At 37.7% G+C, this 24,615-nt stretch overlaps 1 protein-coding gene and 1 long non-coding RNA gene across 2 annotated transcripts in view; one reads left to right on the forward strand and one right to left on the reverse strand.

Annotated features, from left to right (window-relative positions):
• LOC115899690 overlaps window positions 1-24,615 on the forward strand; it is a 280,503-nt gene that overhangs the window by 192,518 nt on the left and 63,370 nt on the right. The window lies entirely within an intron of this gene.
• The window catches only part of TRPA1 (transient receptor potential cation channel subfamily A member 1), a 60,309-nt gene that overhangs the window by 3,338 nt on the left and 32,356 nt on the right, over window positions 1-24,615 (reverse strand). The window contains exons 18-25 of the mRNA XM_010358799.2: window positions 21,303-21,373; window positions 20,452-20,614; window positions 19,575-19,664; window positions 17,877-18,046; window positions 15,859-15,988; window positions 15,255-15,437; window positions 11,553-11,621; window positions 7,608-7,721 (exon numbers count right to left, since the gene is read on the reverse strand). Of these exons, the coding sequence (XP_010357101.1) occupies window positions 7,608-7,721; window positions 11,553-11,621; window positions 15,255-15,437; window positions 15,859-15,988; window positions 17,877-18,046; window positions 19,575-19,664; window positions 20,452-20,614; window positions 21,303-21,373 (990 nt within the window). The remainder of the gene's footprint in view (window positions 1-7,607; window positions 7,722-11,552; window positions 11,622-15,254; window positions 15,438-15,858; window positions 15,989-17,876; window positions 18,047-19,574; window positions 19,665-20,451; window positions 20,615-21,302; window positions 21,374-24,615) is intronic.

Here is a 24,615-nt window from a genome sequence, read left to right on the forward strand (position 1 = left end):
TGACCCCTGAGTAGCCTAGCTGGGAGAAATCCCCCACTAGGGGCAGTCTGACACCCCACACCTCACAGGGTGGAGTACACCCCTGAGAGGACACTTCCAAAAGAAGAATCAGACAGGTACACTCGCTGTTCAGCAATATTCTATCTTCGGCAACCTCTGCTGCTGATACCCAGGCAAACAGGGTCTGGAGTGGACCTCAAGCAATCTCCAACAGACCAACAGAGAGTCCTTCTGACTGTCAGAAGGAAAACTATCAAACAGGAAGGACACCTATACCAAAACCCCATCAGTTCGTCACCACCATCAAAGACCAGAGACAGATAAAACCACAAAGATGGGGAAGAAGCAGGGCAGAAAAGCTGGAAATTCAAAAAATAAGAGCGCATCTCCCCCTGCAAAGGAGCGCAGCCCATCACCAGCAACGGATCAAAGCTGGTCAGAGAATGACTTGGACGAGAGGAGAGAAGAAGGCTTCAGTCCATCAAACTTATCAGAGCTAAAGGAGGAATTACGTACCCAGCGCAAAGAAACTAAAAATCTTGAAAAAAGAGTGGAAGAATTGACAGCTAGACTCATTAATGCAGAGAAGATCATAAACGAAATGACAGAGATGAAAACCATGACACGAGAAATACGTGACAAATGCACAAGCTTCAGTAACCGACTCGATCAACTGGAAGAAAGAGTATCAGCGATTGAAGATCAAATGAATGAAATGAAGCGAGAAGAGAAACCAAAAGAAAAAAGAAGAAAAAGAAATGAGCAAAGCCTGCAAGAAGTATGGGATTACGTAAAAAGACCAAATCTACGTCTGATTGGGGTGCCTGAAAGTGAGGGGGAAAATGGAACCAAGTTGGAAAACACTCTTCAGGATATCATCCAGGAGAACTTCCCCAACCTAGTAGGGCAGGCCAACATTCAAATTCAGGAAATACAGAGAACGCCACAAAGATACTCCTCCAGAAGAGCAACTCCAAGACACATAATTGCCAGATTCACCAAAGTTGAAATGAAGGAAAAAATCTTAAGGGCAGCCAGAGAGAAAGGTCGGGTCACCCACAAAGGGAAGCCCATCAGACTAACAGCAGATCTCTCGGCAGAAACTCTACAAGCCAGAAGAGAGTGGGGGCCAATATTCAACGTTCTTAAAGAAAAGAATTTTAAACCCAGAATTTCATATCCAGCCAAACTAAGTTTCATAAGTGAAGGAGAAATAAAATCCTTTACAGATAAGCAAATGCTTAGAGATTTTGTCACCACCAGGCCTGCCTTACAAGAGACCCTGAAGGAAGCCCTAAACATGGAAAGGAACAACCGGTACCAGCCATCGCAAAAACTTGGCAAAATGTAAAGACCATCGAGGCTAGGAAGAAACTGCATCAACTAACGAGCAAAATAACCAGTTAATATCATAATGGCAGGATCAAGTTCACACATAACAATATTAACCTTAAATGTTAATGGACTAAATGCTCCAATTAAAAGACACAGACTGGCAAACTGGATAAAGAGTCAAGACCCATCAGTCTGCTGTATTCAGGAGACCCATCTCACATGCAGAGACATACATAGGCTCAAAATAAAGGGATGGAGGAAGATCTACCAAGCAAATGGAGAACAAAAAAAAGCAGGGGTTGCAATCCTAGTCTCTGATAAAACAGACTTTAAACCATCAAAGATCAAAAGAGACAAAGAAGGCCATTACATAATGGTAAAGGGATCAATTCAACAGGAAGAGCTAACTCTCCTAAATATATATGCACCCAATACAGGAGCACCCAGATTCATAAAGCAAGTCCTTAGAGACTTACAAAGAGACTTAGACTCCCATACAATAATAATGGGAGACTTCAACACTCCGCTGTCAACATTAGACAGATCAACGAGACAGAAAGTTAACAAGGATATCCAGGAATTGAACTCATCTCTGCACCAAGCGGACCTAATAGACATCTATAGAACTCTCCACCCCAAATCAACAGAATATACATTCTTCTCAGCACCACATCGCACTTATTCCAAAATTGACCACATAATTGGAAGTAAAGTACTCCTCAGCAAATGTAAAAGAACAGAAATTATAACAAACTGTCTCTCAGACCACAGTGCAATCAAACTAGAACTCAGGACTAAGAAACTCAATCAAAACCGCTCAACTACATGGAAACTGAACAACCTGCTCCTGAATGACTACTGGGTACATAACGAAATGAAAGCGGAAATAAAGATGTTCTTTGAAACCAATGAGAACAAAGATACAACATACCAGAATCTCTGGGACACATTTAAAGCAGTGTGTAGAGGGAAATTTATAGCACTAAATGCCCACAAGAGAAAGCAGGAAAGATCTAAAATTGACACTCTAACATCACAATTAAAAGAACTAGAGAGGCAAGAGCAATCACATTCAAAAGCTAGCAGAAGGCAAGAAATAACTAAGATCAGAGCAGAACTGAAGGAGATAGAGACACAAAAAACCCTCCAAAAAATCAATGAATCCAGGAGTTGGTTTTTTGAAAAGATCAACAAAATTGACAGACCGCTAGCAAGGCTAATAAAGAAAAAAAGAGAGAGGAATCAAATAGATGCAATAAAAAATGATAAAGGGGATATCACCACTGACCCCACAGAAATACAAACTACCATCAGAGAATACTATAAACGCCTCTACGCAAATCAACTAGAAAATCTAGAAGAAATGGATAATTTCCTGGACACTTACACTCTCCCAAGGCTAAACCAGGAAGAAGTTGAATCCCTGAATAGACCAATAGTAGGCTCTGAAATTGAGGCAACAATTAATAGCCTACCCACCAAAAAAAGTCCAGGACCAGATGGATTCACAGCTGAATTCTACCAGAGGTACAAGGAGGAGCTGGTACCATTCCTTCTGAAACTATTCCAATCAATAGAAAAAGAGGGAATCCTCCCTAACTCATTTTATGAGGCCAACATCATCCTGATACCAAAGCCTGGCAGAGACACAACAAAAGAAGAGAATTTTAGACCAATATCCCTGATGAACATTGATGCAAAAATCCTCAATAAAATACTGGCAAACCGGATTCAGCAGCACATCAAAAAGCTTATCCACCATGATCAAGTGGGCTTCATCCCTGGGATGCAAGGCTGGTTCAACATTCGCAAATCAATAAACGTAATCCAGCATATAAACAGAACCAAAGACAAGAACCACATGATTGTCTCAATAGATGCAGAAAAGGCTTTTGACAAAATTCAACAGCCCTTCATGCTAAAAACGCTCAATAAATTCGGTATTGATGGAACGTACCTCAAAATAATAAGAGCTATTTATGACAAACCCACAGCTAATATCATACTGAATGGGCAAAAACTGGAAAAATTCCCTTTGAAAACTGGCACAAGACAGGGATGCCCTCTCTCACCACTCCTATTCAACATAGTGTTGGAAGTTCTGGCTAGGGCAATCAGGCAAGAGAAAGAAATCAAGGGTATCCAGTTAGGAAAAGAAGAAGTCAAATTGTCCCTGTTTGCAGATGACATGATTGTATATTTAGAAAACCCCATCGTCTCAGCCCAAAATCTCCTTAAGCTGATAAGCAACTTCAGCAAAGTCTCAGGATACAAAATTAATGTGCAAAAATCACAAGCATTCTTATACACCAGCAACAGACAAGCAGAGAGCCAAATCAGGAATGAACTTCCATTCACAATTGCTTCAAAGAGAATAAAATACCTAGGAATCCAGCTTACAAGGGATGTAAAGGACCTCTTCAAGGAGAACTACAAACCACTGCTCAGTGAAATCAAAGAGGACACAAACAAATGGAAGAACATACCATGCTCATGGATAGGAAGAATCAATATCGTGAAAATGGCCATACTCCCCAAGGTTATTTATAGATTCAATGCCATCCCCATCAAGCTACCAATGACTTTCTTCACAGAATTGGAAAAAGCTGCTTTAAAGTTCATATGGAACCAAAAAAGAGCCCGTATTGCCAAGACAATCCTAAGTCAAAAGGACAAAGCTGGAGGCGTCACGCTACCTGACTTCAAACTATACTACAAGGCTACAGTAACCAAAACAGCATGGTACTGGTACCAAAACAGAGATATAGACCAATGGAACAGAACAGAGTCCTCAGAAATAATACCGCACATCTACAGCCATCTGATCTTTGACAAACCTGAGAGAAACAAGAAATGGGGAAAGGATTCCCTATTTAATAAATGGTGCTGGGAAAATTGGCTAGCCATAAGTAGAAAGCTGAAACTGGATCCTTTCCTTACCCCTTATACGAAGATTAATTCAAGATGGATTAGAGACTTAAATGTTAGACCTAATACCATAAAAACCCTAGAAGAAAATCTAGGTAGTACCATTCAGGACATAGGCATGGGCAAGGACTTCATGTCTAAAACACCAAAAGCAACGGCAGCAAAAGCCAAAATTGACAAATGGGATCTAATTAAACTAAAGAGCTTTTGCACAGCAAAAGAAACTACCATCAGAGTGAACAGGCAACCTACAGAATGGGAGAAAATTTTTGCAACCTACTCATCTGACAAAGGGCTAATATCCAGAATCTACAAAGAACTCAAACAAATATACGAGAAAAAAACAAACAACCCCATCAAAAAGTGGGGAAAGGATATGAACAGACATTTCTCAAAAGAAGATATTCATACAGCCAACAGACACATGAAAAAATGCTCATCATCACTGGCCATCAGAGAAATGCAAATCAAAACCACAATGAGATACCATCTCACACCAGTTAGAATGGCAATCATTAAGAAGTCAGGAAACAACAGGTGTTGGAGAGGATGTGGAGAAATAGGAACACTTTTACACTGTTGGTGGGATTGTAAACTAGTTCAACCATTATGGAAAACAGTATGGCAATTCCTCAAGGATCTAGAACTAGATGTACCATATGACCCAGCCATCCCACTACTGGGTATATACCCAAAGGATTATAAATTAGTCTACTACAAAGACACATGTACACGTATGTTTATTGCGGCACTATTCACAATAGCAAAGACTTGGAATCAACCCAAATGTCCATCTGTGACAGACTGGATTAAGAAAATGTGGCACATATACACCATGGAATACTATGCAGCCATAAAAAAGGATGAGTTTGCGTCCTTTGTAGGGACATGGATGCAGCTGGAAACCATCATTCTTAGCAAACTATCACAAGAAGAGAAAACCAAACACCGCATGTTCTCACTCATAGGTGGGAACTGAACAATGAGATCACTTGGACTCGGGAAGGGGAACATCACACACTGGGGTCTATCATGGGGAGGGGGGAGGGGGGAGGAGGGAGGGATTGCATTGGGGAGTTATACATGATATAAATGATGAATTGATGGGTGCTGACGAGTTGATGGGTGCAGCACACCAACATGGCATAAGTTTACATATGTAACAAACCTGCACGTTATGCACATGTACCCTAGAACTTAAAGTATAATAATAAAAAAAAAAAAATAAAATAAAATAAAAAAAAAAAAAAAGAAAATTAAAAAAAAAAAAAAAAAAAAAAAAAAAAAAAAAAAACATAGTAGTTACTCAAATTGAATTCAGTTCAGGAACTTTTTCTTAAGCATGTGCCAAAATTCAACCACCACTGATACAAATATGCATATGGCATAGCTATGCCCTCAAGGAACCCACAATCTGCCAGGAGAAAGAGATATGTGAAGAAAGAGCTGTGAAAGGAAGTCATACATACAGTCAGAAAGAAATAAAACATGTACAGATAAAACAGAAGAGCAGTAAATTAGGGTAGAAAATTGTTTAGAAAGGGGCTTTGCTGAATTGTTCTGTACATTTTCATGAGAAATGCCCATCATGGAAGGTGGTATTCTATACGAGATTCATTGCTAATTTCTAAAACTGCACTGCACTGCACATTATCCAATACAACTCAACCGATCAACAAAGTTTCACCTGGAGAAATTTCTGAAATGTTATTTTAATACATTTCATTTTAATTTAATATATTTTAAAACACAGTTGACTGGAGAGGGTCAAAGGGCAGATGTGAAACGATCAAGAATGAGGTAATTCTAGGCTTCCAGGTGAGAGAAAATGGTGACTTGCACAGGCCACCCAGGAAGTCAAATGGACCAGACTGAGGGGAGAAGGAGAGGGAGGGGACAGATCAAGGGTGACTCCTGGGTGGCTGGCTCACACAGGCTAATGAATGGTGCTGACATTGTTGCAAAGAGGAACCAGGACTTTTTCACTTCGTTTCCTGTAGGGGATATCTGAGGAGAGGGAGAAACGTGAAAGCATTGAAGTTTGGTTTTGAACCTGCTGAATGTGAGGCACCTTTAAAACATGCAAGTGGAGATGTCAAATAGGCAGCTGGGTGTAGGGGCCGGGAACTGAAGGGTGAGCTCTAGGATTGAGAAATCAGTTGCTGAGCATTCTGTTTTGGTAGTAATTGTAACCATGGACATGTGTAAAATCAGTTGGAGAGATATTGTGGGGTTAGAATAAAGCCTACACTGATACTCAGGGCCACTTTATCACCTTATGACTACACAGGGGGAAATTAACCTGAAAAGGACTCAGGAAGAACAGGTATAGAGATGAAGGGAGCCCAGACATACTAAGGATTCGCACCCAGTTATTCTGGCTCTTCATATGGCCCTTCTTCCATTATAATGCAATGGTCTTGCTTAGTCTTTGATCACTTAATTAGCTCATTTTCTATAGTGGACACTGTGTGTGTGTGCATGTGTGTTCGTGTGTGTGTGTGTGATATGGTTAAGACTTTGTGTCCCCACCCAAATCTCATCTTGCATTATAATACCCATAATACCCATGTGTCAAGGGAGAGACTGGGTGGAGGTAATTGGATCATGGGAGTGGTTTCCCTCATGCTGTTCTCGTGATAGTGAGTGAGTTCTCACAAGATCTGGTGGTTTTATAATTGTCTGGTAGTTCCTCATGTGTTCGTTCTCCTTCCTGCTGCCTGTGAAGAAGGTGCCTTGCTTCCCCTTCACCTTCCGCCGTGATTGCAAGTTTCCTGAGGCCTCCCCAGCCAAGCGGAACTGTGAGTCAATTAAACCTCTTTCTTTTATAAGCTACCCAGTCTTGGGCAGTTCCTTATAGAGTGTGAAAACGGATTAATACATTGTGTGTATGTATATGTGTGTGTGTGTGTGTGTGTGTGTGTGTAAATGTGTTCTTTATTGTATATTCTAAACACTTGGCTGTATATACACACATATATATCTACACGTAAATGTAAATGACATGTGACTGGGAAAAGCAAATAAAGTATACCTGTACTGTAAAAAAGACACTAAAAGGGTGTGGCTGGTCCCTGGCCCATCTGCTCTAACAGGGACAGCATGCATTTAACACAGATGCCATGGATGAGCCACCTGAAAGGGGAGAGCAAATATCACCCTCCTCTCACCCAGCTCTTTCACATCTTGGGTTAATCATATCCTTTTTTTTTTAAAGCACAACTTCTCTGCCCACAGGCAGAGAAGACTTAAAGTCTATAAAAGGGCCCCCTTAGGGTTAACACAATGAATGAATGTCAAACAGTGTCATATTATTGATGTTGTTATTTGTTATATGTACTTACGAATAATATCCCACCACATCTGGGTTTGTTGGGATACACGATGATGGATTTCTGATCCACTTTGCGTAGAAACCAAAGTGGCAGCTTCTTCTCTAAGCTGGTATGAAGTTCCACCTAAAGTGCATTTTGGGTTTAATGACAGAATCACTAGTTAGTACCTGGAATTTTTATATGGCACAGAGGTAATCATTAATACAGCAAAATGGAAACTGATTTCTATGTCCTGACTTCTGTGCCACAGCTGGGCTGGCCAGGCTTCCTTATCCCCTAGCTCACAGTCACCTGCCCCTTCCTCTCACCTCACCCACTGACAGGGCAGCAATCTGCCTTAGAGCAGGAAAAGAAAGAGAGGAAGAAGTTGCTTAAAAAAGGAATTCAATATTTAGTCACTTGCTCTTTATTGTTCAGGGATAGTCACCTGATATTTTATTGTTCAATGCTGGATATTTAAAGAAGAAAAGGGTAGTTCATACTCTTGGGGTGTTGCAATACTACAAAATGTGCACAACTGGACAGTGTGAATGTGTGTGTGCATGCACACGTGTGTGTGTACATATGTATACACACCTAGGGCAGGAGAGAAGGAGTGCTTAACTGGAGGAAGACAAAGGTAAGCAGTAAAAGAATTAGAACTCTTGTGCCTAAGAGTATGTCATGCATTTTTCATGTCTGTGCTATCAGGTGCAAAATGGTTTAACTATGATGAATTTTAAGTATAATTACTATTTTCAGGGATAGCAAATGAGATATTTCCCCACATTTAATTTTTTTCATTTATTTTTGCCAAATTTATCTCTGCTTCTTTATACCCCTTTGTATCTGGTAAATAGGTATGTTTACTGTAACTACTAGTGAGATTTTCTTTCTAACACCAAACACCTTCCAATATTAGCGATTTATAGCCATAAAGAGTGAAATGGTAAGAACTTCCCTGACACCACTGCTTAAAATTGTGGCTCCCCACTGTCCCCGACATGACTTTCCCCCATATGGCTTCCTTGCTATTTTTACAGCACTTACCACCATTTAACATACTGTGCATTAGTTCCAGCTTCAAGAAAAGCTATGTTTTCCTCTATTTTATTAATAATACCAGTTAAATATTTTCACTGATTTTCTATAATAATTTCTAGGGTTCCTTTTTTTCCCCTTTGCTCTTTAGGGTGATACTACTTTCCCCTTCCCATACATACAGTTTTAGAGGTCACGTCTTATTTCCTCACACTTGATTGAAAAAGATTTACTCAAGCTTGATGTTTGCCAACAGATAAAATACATAATGTGTCTTAACCTCTTCATTATCTACATAGGTCTCTCAAAGATGGTCCTGGGGGAGGCTGGCAAGCAAAGCCCCAGGTCCAGTGTGGGTCTGGCAGGACCCACTGAACCTGGCTCCACTGGGCTCAGGGAGCATCTTTACCTCCTCTAACTTGTGGGTTTTCCATGCTGAAGGGTAAGATGCACTCTGTGGATTTCCCTTTCTAATTTGCAGCAGGGATATAAATGTTTATGGACTGTCTGCAGCTGCCAAAACTGTGGTGGAAAGTGGAGATACCAACATTTAAAAACACCCAAACAGTTTCAAGCCCCTCAAAATACTCATAACACCTGTCCCTAAGGAACTGACAGTCCCCATAAAGAACACATCTCCCAGCATGCGTTGTCCCGAGGCCTGTCTCCACTTCCCATGGAGATGATTCTCTGAGAGAACTAAATGGCCCTGTCGGAAATGTGTGCTTCTTGTCTGGTTCTGCTCATGGTTCTGCTGTGGGCTCAGACATAGGTTTCAGAATGGATGCAGAGAGTTTCTTAAGAAACCACTCAGGAGAAGTAGGAGAATGGCTTTCTGGTTTTCCAGTCGATGCTGTTTTTGATCCAAAACAAGGCATAGATAACATGGGGGTACTAGGATTTGTGCCATTTACTTTCAGAGAGCAGAGTAAACAATATAGGTTTGTGCTTTTCAGCTCAACCCCACTGACACTGTAATTGAGTGAGCTTCCCAACTTTGCTTGTATTCTTGTTTTTATCTATTCCCCAAGGTATTTTAAAGAGCTGTTAGGGCAGTGATGAGGTACTGCTGACATAACTGCCAAGAGGTTTATACATCTCCTCTCCATATCCATACACCTGAAGTCCTAAACACCATCTTTGCGACAGTAATAACCTGCCATTAGCTTTTCCTGCCTTCAATCTTTCCTCACTATACCAAAATAATAACAGATCACTATAAACACCATTTTCATTGTGGAAGGGCTGAGAATAACTCTTCGCTAACTTACAAAATAACTTGAAGCACTTTATCATTTAGTGCCCTTTACTAAGGTTTTTCTTTGCTGGTTTTGAATAAACCCCCATATCATCTGGAGCAATCTAATCACCCACTAACATGAATGATCCTTCCAGGCAAGGGGGGCCTTGGGCCAGGGCCTTCGGCCAGTGCCTTGGCCGTTTTCCCCAGTTCTGATGTGGCCCTTTGCTCATGCTGGCCCCTCCTTTCAGGACGGTATCAATGTCCTGTTAAATCTCAACTACCTTTCAACACTGACTCATCTCACCCCTTCCATGTAGCATTCCCTTAATTATTTTTGCATTTTTTTCTGTACCTGATAATCATTTGTGTTTGTTCTCTAAATGTTCCAATCACTCTGTATCTCTGTATAATATACAGCCATGTCATAGAGCATAGAATTTACAAATGGTTCTCAGTTGATTTTTGATATTTAATTCTATGAATGCCTAGCTGGTGTGCTAAGTAGAATAGTCAGGGATCACATCCCTCTGTTTCCTCTGGGTCTCATAAGTTGTACTGGACTTTGTATATACTATGTATTGAAACACTGTTTTTCAATAAATAAATATTAGTGTATGGCTGAATGAATAACAGAGAAGAAAGAATCTGGACAAATAAAAGTGAAGAGGAGACAAGAGTGAATAGAAAGTTATATCATTACGTGACTTTTCCATCTCCTCTCTCAAACTGGCCAAAGTTTCTGAATGCATACAGTCAACTGGTCAACAAATATCCTTGAAGCATCAAAAATGGCCATTTGAATTTGAAATTTAAAGACAATCCAGTCAAGAGCATAAAAATAACTTTGTGTTGTATGACAGAAAGGTACCTCACAAGGTTCAATAGCCAAATACCTAGCCAGGAAACTTTGATACCAAATTTTACATCAAATTGTCTATAAAAATGAGAGAGATGTCACAAGAGAACAAAACCTCACAGATGCAGTTAAAACTTCAACATAAATCATGCCGTGGGGACCCTGTGATTCCCTGCATAAAATATAAAGAGCGCCTTCGAACAGTGGGGCTAGGATGCCATTGATGTTCTTGATCCAGCAGCTAGCTACCTGGGTGGCCACATTTTAACATAACACAAGATGCTCAGGCAATTTCTCAATTTCTCTGCTAAGATTGTTCTAGGACATTTTTTTCATCATCTTTTATTAGAGCAGGTATACCAGATAACATGCAAACAGACACAGGATGTGACTCCTCAGGATTAAGAAAGCTTCTATGCTAAAGAACTGTGCTCTCAGAAAAGGAAGTAACGATAATGGTGTTAGTTTCAGTAAGTTTGAATAAACGTGATGCAGACAATACCTAACTTAGGATGGTCTGACTCATGATTTTTGACTTTATGGTGGTGGGAAAGTGATGTATATTCTGTAGAATCTGTACTTCAAATTTTAAACTTTGATCTGTTCTGGGCGAGCAATGTGTGGTACTCTCCTAGGATGCCGGGCAGTGGCAGCGAGCCACAGAACCCAGTCAGCCACATGATCAGGAGGGTAAACAGTCCAACTTTACAGTGTAAGTGGTATAAATTTACAACTGGCATATTCCTTCAAAATGCCCATTTTTTGACATATTTTTAACTTATTGTGGGTTTACCAGAAGATAACACTGCCATAAGTGGGGAAGCACTGCACTTACCTGCATAGCTATCCTCTTCAATGATGCGTGTTTCTGGACCTCAGCAATGTCACCAACTGCCAAACCAATCTGAAGTATGACACAAAATTTAATCACTACAGTTTAACGGCCCACTGAAAAATGCATGTAAGGTCTGTCTTAGTCCATTCACACTGCTATAACAAAATAGTTTAGTCTGGGTAAAGTATAAATAGCATAAATTAATTGCTTACAGTTCTGCAGGCTGGGAAGTCCAAAATCAAGACTCGGGCAGAACTGGTTTCTGGTGACAGCCCATTCCTCATAGGTGGCACCTTCTATGTGTTCCCATATGGCAGAAGAACAAAGGAGCTAATAAGCTCCCTCATAGTTTTTTTATAAGGGAACTAATTCCATTCATGAGGGCTCTCCCCTCATGGCCTACTCACCTCTGAAAGGCCCCACCTTCTAATGCCATCTTCTTGGTGATGAGGTTTCCATATATACATTTTGGGTGGGACATAAAAATTCAAACCATAGCAAGGTCTCTGTGGCTAAAGTGGGAGTGTGGGCATATGATCTACTACTAGTAGTAGCTGCAGAATACTTTGGTAATACACCTTACAGAAAACTACAAGGCCTATATACCTCTGCAACGGTGATGGCCACATTCGGAGGTTCAGTACTCTTAAGTGTTATAAAAACTTACGACACATGAATTAATCTGAAATTAATTTCATTTAAGATAACCTGTTATTTTTTGAAAGGACAGGGATGGTATGATATCACATGCAATTGGGTGTAGCCAAGCAACATGGTGGGAAACTCCAGGAGTTTAGTAACTAAGGTAGACAAGAGGGATTTAACAACATGGAAAAAAATACTAAACTGAGAGAATGATACATATTATATCTTACATATGTTCAGAAGGAAAACATATACTATAGGGGCAGGAGAGGCTCTGGTGAGAAACCAGAAATGTATAGCTAGATAGAATTAGGAGGGGGAAGCTGCTAGCTCAGTTCTACTCAATCTGTTGAATTCGCTCATTTCACTCACTCATTTATTTTTCTGGTACTTAGTTCCTGCCTTTGCTGAGCCAGCATCTTGCATGCTGCACTAGAAAGAAATGTCAGTGACTGCTCTTGAGGAGCTCAAAGTCCAGTAAACTCTATGAGACGAGGGATCTGTCAAGCTCAACACTGTATGCCCAGTGCTTAGTATAGAGTAGGGCACATAATAGGTAAACAAAACAGTCACAGAATGAATGAAGAGAGGGATAATATATTCTAGGGCTTGCAAACTAGCACTGAGAACTGGATACAGTCAGGAAATAGGTTTCACTGGGCAGGATAATATTGTTTTGGTTTTTAATTTGCAAGTTTTCAGATGGGTGTTCTCTCCAATTTACAATGACCCCCATCAAAACCAACCTCTCTGCCAGGCGCAGCATCTCACATCTGCAGTCCCAGAAATTTGGGAGGCTGAGGTGGGAGGATCACTTGAGCCCAGGAGTTCCAGATCAGCCTGGGCAATATGGCGAAACCCCATCTCTACAAAAATTAGCTGGGTGTGGTGTTGAGCACCTGTAGTCGCAGCTTCTAGGTAGGCTGAGGTGGAGGATCAGCTGAGACTGGGAAGTGGAGGCTACAGTGAGCCACGATCACTCCACCGTACTCCAGCCTGGGTCACAGAATGAGATCCTGTCTTTAAAAAAAAAAAAAAAAAAAAAAAACTAACCCTAAAACTAACCATTTCATACCTGCTGCTTCACATATTTTAGATACTTGCCTGGGCTCTGAAAACATTTGAGCTTATAAGCCATAGAAGAGATCAATTATTATCTTTTAATGGTCACTAACATTTATCAAATGGTTATCATGTGCCAAGTACTGTTTTAAGTTCCTTGTATTAGCTCATTTATTCTTTGCAATAATCTAGGAAGTAGGTTTTATTATTATTATTTGTTTGTATCCTAAAAACTATGGTAACACAAGGAAAGAGCACCCAATAGAGTAAGGTAATTGGAGATGGGTGGGTGGTTAAGGAAGTCTGCCCTGAAGAAATGATACCTCAGCTGAGTTTTGAAATCTTAGAGCTAACCCATGGTGGGATGTTTTCCAGGCAAAAGGAAGAGCCTGTACAAACTCTAGGCAGCATGAAGGAAAGTGTGGCACACTCAGGGAGTGTGCATTTCTGGGTAAATCCTGGGAACAGTGAGGTGTTGGAAAAGATCTTGGGAAGATCCAGCTCACAGGGACCTTTGCCTGCTATGCTGATGGGTTTGGACTGGATTAAAGCTTTTGAAGAGGCATGGAAAAATATTTAAAATAGCCACTGATGGGATTAGTTTTTCATTATCAGAGCATCACTATGGTGGCCTTTTGTAGGAAGAATGAGACAAAGCAGTGAGGTAAGGTGGAGATGCTCTTGAGGCTGCTGGAGCAATTTGGATGAGGAACCATGACAGTCCAAGCCAAATGGAAGCAGATGTGAAAGCCAAAGAATTATTGAAAGAACTGAGGAAAAATGTGGGAGAGTGAAATAGAGACTATCTGCCAATGATCTGAGTAGGATGACTAGGAGATTCTACTGAGAGGCAGTAGAGATTCTGAAGGAAAGATAACATTAGTCTTGGCTCTGTTGGTTTGATTTTCCTCCAGGATATCCAGGTAGAAATGCACAATGGATGCCGGATGTGTGGATCTTCAGAATGGGGCCAACCTGTACTACTGCTAAACCCAATTCTCTTCTGGATAATTATCTTCCAAAACATAAACAATTATCAGAGAAGAATGTGGGCTTTATGTCATTCTCCATTATTCCTATTGCCATCCTTTGTTTTTCTAGGTCACCAAAATAAAACTCTGGAGTTGTATCAAATAAATGAATCAAAATACTTACTCATCTGTATATATTTTTTCCTTTCCAGAAACACTGCCTAGTATAGTCTCTGATACATAGTCAGACTCAAAGAAAGTGTGTGGAATACGTACAGGTGTGCATAAATGGATAAAAGAAAAACAGGCACAACAATGCCAATAAAGACTCCCCATGGACCTGGAATGGGATGCACCTTTGCCTGCATCAGCTAACATGCTCATGCCTTGAGCAGATTCTCTAGAGAATTCCATGTGGAAATGCACTCTTATGTCTGCTGATACTGTCTAGGCTTTGACTGGGTTCCAGGTGGCATCTGAACGTTGTACGCCCTCTGCATGAGAGACTTCCCCACTTGAATCTCTGGTTAATGGTAAATTCGAGCATAGAGACAATATATTCCATAAAGTCTCTGCCTAACCTCTGATCCCCTTTCCAACTCCAAAACATTACACACCTTCATCTTTATTGCTTTTCCCTGCTTCTTATTTCTTCATAGCATTTATCACTCCCATGACATCATGCAACACATTTTGTTTATTACCTAACTTCCTGACTGTTTGTAATCACACTGGGACTGAATATTGGTCTGCTTTCTTCATCACTGGTTCCTAGAACTTGTAACAGTTACTGGCATTTAGTAAATCCTTGATATTTGCCAAGTGCATGCATCTTTGCATGCCCTGAGCCTCTTGATATGCCTGATGCTTCCCAGGCACCAAATGAGTGTTGAATGAATAGATTTTGTAGTAGACCCTTTCTCATCTCCCCAGTGGAGGGAGATTAAAGAAGTTAAAAAATAATTATCATTATAAAATGTTTCAAATGATCAACAAACAGAAACTACAAGAAAAAACTACTTACGAGTAAATTCATGAGGACAATTGGGACAAATATTGTGAAGGAAATAAGTTGTGCAAAGGACAGAACTGGATGTGCCAATTCATTTCTCAGATATGGTTCTAGGAAGGACTCTCGATAATTGATATCTCCTAGCATCATGCTGAAGGTCTGGATTATAGAAAGCAATGGAGAGCTGAAGGGATCCTGAAAACACATGGTGAGGAACAAATGAAATGCAAAGTTTCTACCATGAAAAAGTGTTTCCTGGAGGTAGAATGATAAAAATTATATTCAGAATACATTTTTAAAGTCATAGGTATATAGCTACTGAAATACAGTGATAAGATATTAGTAAACAGTAGTAAAGTCATCAAAAATATGTTATCTGCATAAATAATAAATCATCTGCATTATACATAAACTTTTTGACAATGGACAAAGTTACTTAACATGATTATACATTTTCTTGGCAATAAAAGTCATTTGAAAGAGATAGCAGATAAAAACTAAAGTATTCAAATACTGTTATGCAATTAAGAATTTTCTAGACTATATAGATTTAAGTATAAATATATATTTCCATAATTCACAGCGACAAAATCAACTACTGATGCAACTGTCTTACCTGTAAATTCAGGAGGATGTAAAAGCTGAGTCCAAAAGCCAGAAGAAGGAAAATAAATACAACTGTAGACCTCAATAAAGTTTTCAAAATTACCTCCAACATAACAATAAAAATTCCACAATTTTCAAATCTAGAAAAGTAAAAAAACACACAGACACACACATTTACTCACTTTTGTAGTCAAAGTGTATTCATTCAGTGACAATATTTATCATGTATTAAATCAGGTATTAGATTTCACAGATGAGATCCTTGAGGCCAGTTATTTTGAAAAAGAAAACATAAGAATTAATTGAATAATCATGTCTTCATTTTCAAGCTGTTAGTCACATTACTTTTGCTTTTATTCTCACTATTAATGTTATCTGTTTTTTTGGATACAGGGTCTTGCTTTGTCAACCAAGCTGGAGTGCAGTGGTGCAATTATTGCTCACTGCAGCCTTGACTTCCCGGGCTCAGGTGATCCTCCTGCCTCAGCTTCCCGAGTAGCTGGGACCACAGGCATACATCACCCCCAGGCTGGTCACGAACTGCTGGCCTCAAGCAGCAGCCTTCCTTGGCTTCCCAAAGGGCTAGGATTATAGGCGTGAGTCACTGTGCCCAGCCTTAATGTTACCTTAAATCATTTTACCACTTGACGACTGGACATTACTTCGACTGAAGTAGGGGAGAAAAATAATAGCTTCTCAATATCAAAGAAAATGCTACCAAATGCTTAATAAAGAAATTAGAGAGATAAATTGTGTACTGCATCATGCAGAGATTGAGTTCGTGAACCAGAAGGCACCTAATGCAGGGGACACACCACATGATTTGCATTTTATCCTCTTCATCTTCTTCGGTTTTCTTTTCTACCCCCTGCATCCTATATTGTGAAATGTTTGGATAGATAATCGGTGTGTCATCTGGCCTCTAACTTGTACTTTGCCTTTGACAAAGATGACTTTTAAATGAGGAACTTACAAGATTCTAAAGTTGAAAGGGACTTCAGCTAAATTCACAGAGACATATAATGACTCACCAAAGCCACTAATAATGACAGAGCCAAGGGTGCGACAGTGCCTGAACCTGTCTTAAATCCTACTTCTGGGCCACTGCCTTTCTCACCATACCATGTGCTCTCCAAGGGGCGGCACTCAACTCTCTATCACTGTGCTCATGACACAGTAATGCAGAAGATGCGGTGGAAAAGACATGTTCCCTGGAGTCAGAAAGACTTTGGTTAAATACTTGTATCTTGACTGACTCGCTGAGATCTTCAGCAAGTTACTGAACTCAGTGCTTCAGCTTCCTCTTTTAGAGAATGCAAATAATAACATTGGCCTCATTATTGGAAAGATTATGTGAAATAACATGAAACTCAACATTACCAACTGTCAGAGGCCTGGGAAATCTAGAATTAGATTCTTTGGGCTTATTTTTTCTTGTATACCACTTTGATTCCCCATACTATCTATCAGTTCATTTTGAGTGTTTTAATTCAAAGTAAATGCTTACAAAATAATATCAGGTAAAACAAGAATAGCCAATACTTTTCCCATTTACTCCCCCTATTTAATCTAGATTTGTCTAGACCAGTGTTCTTGACCAGGGCTTATTTGGCACACAGGGAACATCTGGCATTGTCTGCATTCATTTTTGGTTGTCACAAATGGAGTAAGGTGGATGCTACTGGTATCTAGTGGGCAGAAGCAAGGAGCCAGGAATGCTGCTAAGCATTTTACAATATACAAGACAGTCCACCTCCACAGATTAAAAAAAAAAAAAAAGAAGAAGAAGAAGAAGAAAGAATTATCTGGCCACAAAGTTCAATAGTGCTGAGTTTGAGAAACCCTGATCTTCATTCTGAACTCTGGAACCATGCTCCAGCCTTTCCTTAATAGGGTGTAAAAAAATTCTTCTTATTTTGAAACAACTGGAAAAGGAATGTCAGTTTTAAATTTACACCAGATACAGTAGTTTTTCTTTTGATATTAAAAATGCTTAAAGGATGTGGAAATCATTCAAGCTTGTTTTACCTTTGCAGATACAATAAGAAATTCATCCAATAGAGGTAAACAGCAATTGCTCCACATTGCCACTGCAGATGAGCTGGTATTTCAACGAACAAGGGCAGCACAAAGATGATGCCCGTCGTGTAGATAATCCATTCTAAAATATTGCTCGTATCCATAAAATAATTCATTTTCTGGGATAGGAAATAATAAAAAAATACCACATATAGAGAGCTAGCATCTATAGGTGGTTATATACATGCACCCAGTAATATAATTTTTCTAGCTTTGCAGCCAGCTGGGAGAAGTTTAGGACCAAGGAGTAACCTCATGCCATCCTGGATTGACTTCAGTGCCCCCAGGGTATGAATCAGTGTTGGAGATGGCCCAGAGTCCTCTGTTAACCTGGTGTTATGGGAGTCTGACGCCTAAGGAAATCTTACAAATTGCTGGGCTTTCCCTGTGGAGTCCACTCCATCTTAAGGAAACTTCTTGGGAACTGCAAGTTGGTTTAGTAATTCCTGGGCCTTTCTACCCATATAAGAACATGAATGTGGAGCTCTCTTTATGAACTAAAGTTATTTCTAAAAAGGTTTGGGACATGCACTAAAACTTAATTAGGAAATAAAAACAAATAATAATGGTATTTTCAAACTTTTTATGTATTGGGCATTAGATTTCCAACAGAGTAGATCATTTAAATATCAATAAGAAAATGTGGCGATCAAATCTGACAGAAAATTCATGTAACTTTATAGCTCAATTTAAACTATAATCTGTAATTTTCATTTCTGGAAAATGAAAATAACGGCAAGAAAAATTAAATAATGTGCTTTAAATCGTTTAAGGTAAAATGCAACATTACAGTCTAACTATCAGAATTGTGACAAATTTCTTAAAGTATCTATATGAAAGTACTTGCAATGTATAATGTTTTAAAAATGCAAAGCAATATTATCAAATTTATAAATGCAAATATCTGTGCTTACATGATGCAACAAAGAAAATTTTCACAGAAAGTGAGGTGTTGTATGAAAGACATAAGATTTATAAAAATACTATTCATTAAAATATACAAAAAAATTGTAAAGACTTTCCAACCTCCATACTGAGAAAAGAAGGATCTATGCCATTTATCAACCAAAGGTAGGACCTGCAGACAATTTATACACTTGGTTCTGATCTGAACTTGGCTCACTCATTTAAAAAGTGGAATATAAAGTTAAAATTTTGCTGTAAAAAGTTCCAAAATTGTATTAAAACCTGGAATTTTATTTAATCAAAAAAAGCATTCCTGTTAGAAAAGGAATTCAAAGAAAGACTCATTTGAAATGGAGTCGGGCCAGATAACTTCTTCATAAACATTTACATTTAAAATTATCAAGTTCAACATTTAACCATTATGTTAGCAAAATCTTTAAAATTATGTAAGAGAAAAGAAAGTTCACTCATAAAGACCATTTGTAGTTAGAGAGATCCTTAAGGACCAGTAAAAGTGGAACATCTCTTTCATAGATATATCAAGTAGGCAGTGACCTTACCTAAAATCATTTGATTTCTACCTTTTGAAACATTTATGCTTGGGGTTTCGAATCTGTATGTTAGTCAAGCTATGTAATTTTATTATGACATAATATTATCTCCAGTAATAGCTTATCAATTAACTTATGTCTTGCATATTAAAATATGTGCAACTTTAGAGATACAAAATGTATTACATACCTGTTGGAAAATTTGCCCCGCTTCTTTGCAATACCCAAATATACTTGATAAAAACACTAAAATCATACAAGTTTTTATTAGATATGAATTCTAAAACAAAAAAGGATAAGACAGTTATGAGAGATATAAAACACTTTAACATTTCCATAATTTTCACTATTAAATTTATTTTTTCTTTTTTTTGCTTAATTTCTATATACTGTCCACTTTGAGTTGAACAGAAAATTTAACTGACACCAATACTCGTATCATTTACTAGAGATGAACACATCCTCATTTCAGAATGTCCTTATTAAGTGAAGTTCAAAAACTGATAATTGAATTAAAAAAGAATATGAATCTGTAGGCCAATATAAAATTGTTTATTGTCACAAAATACATACAACAAAATTTACCATTCTAAAAGTGTTACATTTTACATGTACATTTTAAAATATGTAATTCAGCAGATTAAGTATATTCACAGTGTAATACCACCATCACTATTATCTAGTTCCATAACTTTTTCATCATCTTGGATGGAAACTACATATCCATAAAGCATCTCTCCCCATTTCCCATGTCCCACAGTCCCTGGCAACTATAAATCTGCTTTCTTGTACACCTATTTTAAAGTTTTACACTTCACTATTTAAGCTAGCATCTAACACACGTCAGTTCCTTTTAAATTAGTTTATAAACTCATTCGTTGACCTGTTTGTTTATATTCCCTCTCCTTCCACAAAGGATTTTAGGAGAAATTAGTACTGTATACAAATACTTACAGGCTATTTATAATGAAGTCCTGATATGTCACATTTATTATGGGTTTAGTAGTCTTAAGAAAAAATACATTGTTTATAATCTTTTATTTGAGAAAGTTAAAATTTGGAATTACCGTGGTATCTAGTATTTCTGAATGATCACTAGTTTCATTGATGATTCCAGTTGAGTTGAAAGCCATTCCTGGTTTTATATTGACAACGAGAATGGTCATAGGTATGAGACCAAGACAGTAAGATCCTAAATTCATCATATGAGCTCTAAATCCATAAGCCAACCTACAAAAATATAAGCAAACCAGAATTGAGTCATTTCAAACAAAAATATTTACTTAAGATACTTCGGGAAAAAGTGGTTATAATCTCTTTAAGAAAACTTGTTGGTAAATTCACTGAAGCTTAGAATCAAGTAAATCTTCTAATTCACCTTTTTCATTTTCAGAAAAGGACTCTCAAGTTCTAAGCAAATTATGACTTAACAAATTAATGAAAGAGCCGGGATGTTAACCCATATAATCTGTCAGCAATATGAGTGCTCTTCCTAGAACACACCTTTTTCTTCATTGTCAACTAAATTTCAGGGTCCAGGATATTTCTTCATGTTCTATATAATGATCCTTTCCATGCCCCAAATATTTCATTTAATGTTAAAAATAAATTTTAGTCTCTAAAGAGCTTCTTCATGTCTTATATAATAATTCCCTCCCACTCCAAATATTTTATTTAATGATAAACAATGCCAGCATTTTTTAACCTTAACTTCTTTTTATTTGGTCTTTTTCACTTTATTTTATTATTATCATACTTTAAGTTCTAGGGCATTTGCCTTACTTATTTCTTCAAAGTAAAAACATTAACATAACAAAAACCAAAACATTAAAATACCATTACAATATAATTGTTTTGAAGACTTTGTAATAGATCCAATAGGCAGAGCATTAAACAAGAAATACTATTCAATACCCACCATTTCATGAGTAAATATTCTTTACACACAGGATGATTGAGAAGCTCTATGCGGTTATTTTGTACCATTGCCTGAGAAATAAAAAAATGTGTAATAAAAACACAATCATAATCAACTCCTGATTATAAACTAATCTTTTTATTGTCTGGTTTTACAACTGTGTTTTGACATTGTAAAAGTAACATCTATTTTAGAACATTTAAAAAAATAAAAATTAGATCAAGATTTTAAAAAACACAAATTAGAACCATTTTGTACAGGTAAAATTGTTTTGATTCAGTCTGATTCTTTAGTTCTCTGACTACTTGACCTAGCATAAGCTTTTTAATCTTATATAGGATTATAACAGGAAAGGACATTAAAGATAAATTAGCAAGTTACACCCTCATTCTGTCCTTGAAGAAATTCAGGCTTATCTTTCTAGAAGGATTTTATGCAGTAGAATATACATACATAGTTGTTAAATTAATCTAGATCATAAGTTTTCATTAAAGTTATTTGTGACTACAAGTATTTATCGAAAAATTAGTTTTTAACTATTCAAGAAATACATAAATAGAGGGACTGATGCCAACAAGGTAGCAAAATAGGAAGTCCCAGGCCCCCCTTCCTCCATAGAGATATGGAATTAAAAACAATACACAGACCATTTTCTTTGTGAGCAATCCAGAACTTAGTTAAGGTGTTTCTGTACCCAAGGTGAGCACGTAGCCAAAAATAACCATATCAAAGACAGTAGGAAAATGCATGGCCTTTACTTGCCACAGCTCCTCCCTCTGGCAAAGCACAGTGCCATTGAGAGAAAACTCCCAACTCCTGCCTTCTCCCTGGAAAGAGAAAGAAAAGGGTGGAACATATCCACTGACTTCTGACTTCTAAGGGGCTGAACAAGAGAATGATTTTTATCTTGCCTGAATCTAAGCTCTGACACAAATGGGTGCCAGCAGGTGATCACTGATAACGAAGTAGATCACTGGGTCTTAGTCTAGCACCAGAGAAGATACAGTGTCAACGGACAGATCGTAGGCAGTGTCCCAGTATCATGACTTGCTACAGCACCAGAGATACAGGGAAAAAGAGACAAAAAGTCTACCACATACTGAAAACAATTAGCAAAATGGCAATAGTAAGTCCTTTCCTGTCAATAAGCATTTTAAAGGTAAACTGGTTGAACTCTCCTACTAAAATACAAAGGTTGATTGAATGGATAAAACACAGGATTCAACTATATGCTGTCTGCAAGAGACTCACTTTAGATATAAGAACACAGGCTGTAAGTGAACGGATAGAAAAATATATTCCATGCAAATGAGAACCTGAAGTGAAAAGAAACAGCCATATTTACATCAGACAAAATAGACTGTAAGACAAAAACCGTGACAAGAAACAAAGAAGGACAATATATAATGATAACAAGGTCAACTCACCAGGAAGATACAACAATCATAAATATATACAAACCTCACATTAGAGCTCCCCAAAATATGGAACAAACTTAGATAGAATTGAAGGGAGAAATAAACAGCAACACAGTAATAGTAGGAGACTTCACTATCTGACTTTCAGTTACGGATAGAACAACCAGACAGAAGTTCAATAAGGAAACAGAAGACTTGAACTTGAAAGAAGTATTAAAACATTTCAAAAGATTGAAATCATATAAAATATCTTCCTCACTACAGTGGAATAAAACTAGAAATCAAAAGTAGAAGGAAAATAGGAAAATGAAAAAACATATGGAAGCTTAACAACTCCCTCTTAAACAGCAAATAGGTCAAAGAAAAAATAAAAGAGAAATTTAAAGTATATCTGGAGACAAATGAAATGAAAACATGATATACCAAAATGTATGGAGTATAGCTAAAGCAATACTAAAAGGCAAGTTTATAATGGTAAACACTTATGTTATAAGACAAGAAAGATCTCAAATCCATAATTTAACTTAAAACTCAAGGAAATAAAGGAAGTACAAACTAAACCTAAGATTAGCAAAATGAAGAAAATAATAATGATTAGAGCAGAGATAAATGAAAGAGAGAATAGAAAACAACAGAAAAAAAAATCAATGAAACCAAGAGTTGGTTTTTTGAAAAGATAAGCAAAATTTAAAAATTTTTACTAGACTAATTATGGAAAAAGGAGAGATGATTTATTGGCTATGACACCAACAGAACAGGCAACTAAAGCAAAAACAGACCAACAGGACTATATAAGGTTAAAAATTTCTTCAAGTCAAAGGAAGCAATGACCAAACTAAAAAGGCAACCTATGGAATGGGAGTAAATATTGGTAAATCATATATCTTATAAGGAGTTAATATCCAGAATATTTGAGGAACTCCTACAACTCAACAAGACAATAAATAACCCAATTGACAAATGGGTCAAGGCTGTGAATAGGTATTTCTCCAAAGAAGATACATGAATAGTCAATAAGCATTATTGCTTATGACTATTGAATGAAAAGATGCTCAACATCATTCATTATTAGGGAAATACAGTTTAGAACCACAATGAGATACCACTTCACATCTGTTAGTTGGCCACTATCAAAATAACAAAAAATAACAAGTATTGGTGAGCATGCTGAGAAACTGGAATCCTTGTGCACTATTGGTCGGAATGTAAAAGGGGACAGCCATTATGGAAAACAGTGTTGGGGTTCCTCAAGAAATTAAAAATAGAATCACCACAGGATCTAGCAAGTCTACTTCTAAATGTGTATATGAAGAGTTTAAAGCAGGATCTCAAAGAGATATTTGTATACTCATGTTTGCTGTAGCATTATTCACAATAGCCAAAAAGGAAAAGCAACCCAATATCTTCAACAGACAAACAGATAAGGAAAATATGGTACATACATACAATAGAATATCATTCAGCCTTAAAAAGAAGGAAGTCTTGTCACATGCTTAACATGGACGAACCTTGAGGAGATTATAGTAACTGAAATAAGCCAGTCACAAAAGTACAAATGCTGTAGGATTCCACTTTATATGAAGTACCTAAGGTGGAGAAAAATCATAGGCACAAAAAGTAGAAGGGTGGTTGCCAAAGGCTGGGGGAAAGATGACGGAAGTTGCTGTTTAATAAGTACAGAGTTTCAGTTTTACAACATGAAAGAATTTAGGTATCTCTTGAGTAACAATGTGAAAATACTTAACACTACTGAACTATACATTTTAAAAGAGTTAAGACAGTAAATTTAACTTTATGCTTTTTACTACAAGTAAAAAAGAAAAGAAATACCCAAACAAATTCTCTTTTAAAATACTGGAACATTGGGATAAGGCCATAGTTCTCACCACACCTAA

This window comes from Rhinopithecus roxellana, chromosome 9, assembly GCF_007565055.1.
Source record: "Rhinopithecus roxellana isolate Shanxi Qingling chromosome 9, ASM756505v1, whole genome shotgun sequence".
Lineage (NCBI taxonomy): Eukaryota > Metazoa > Chordata > Mammalia > Primates > Cercopithecidae > Rhinopithecus > Rhinopithecus roxellana.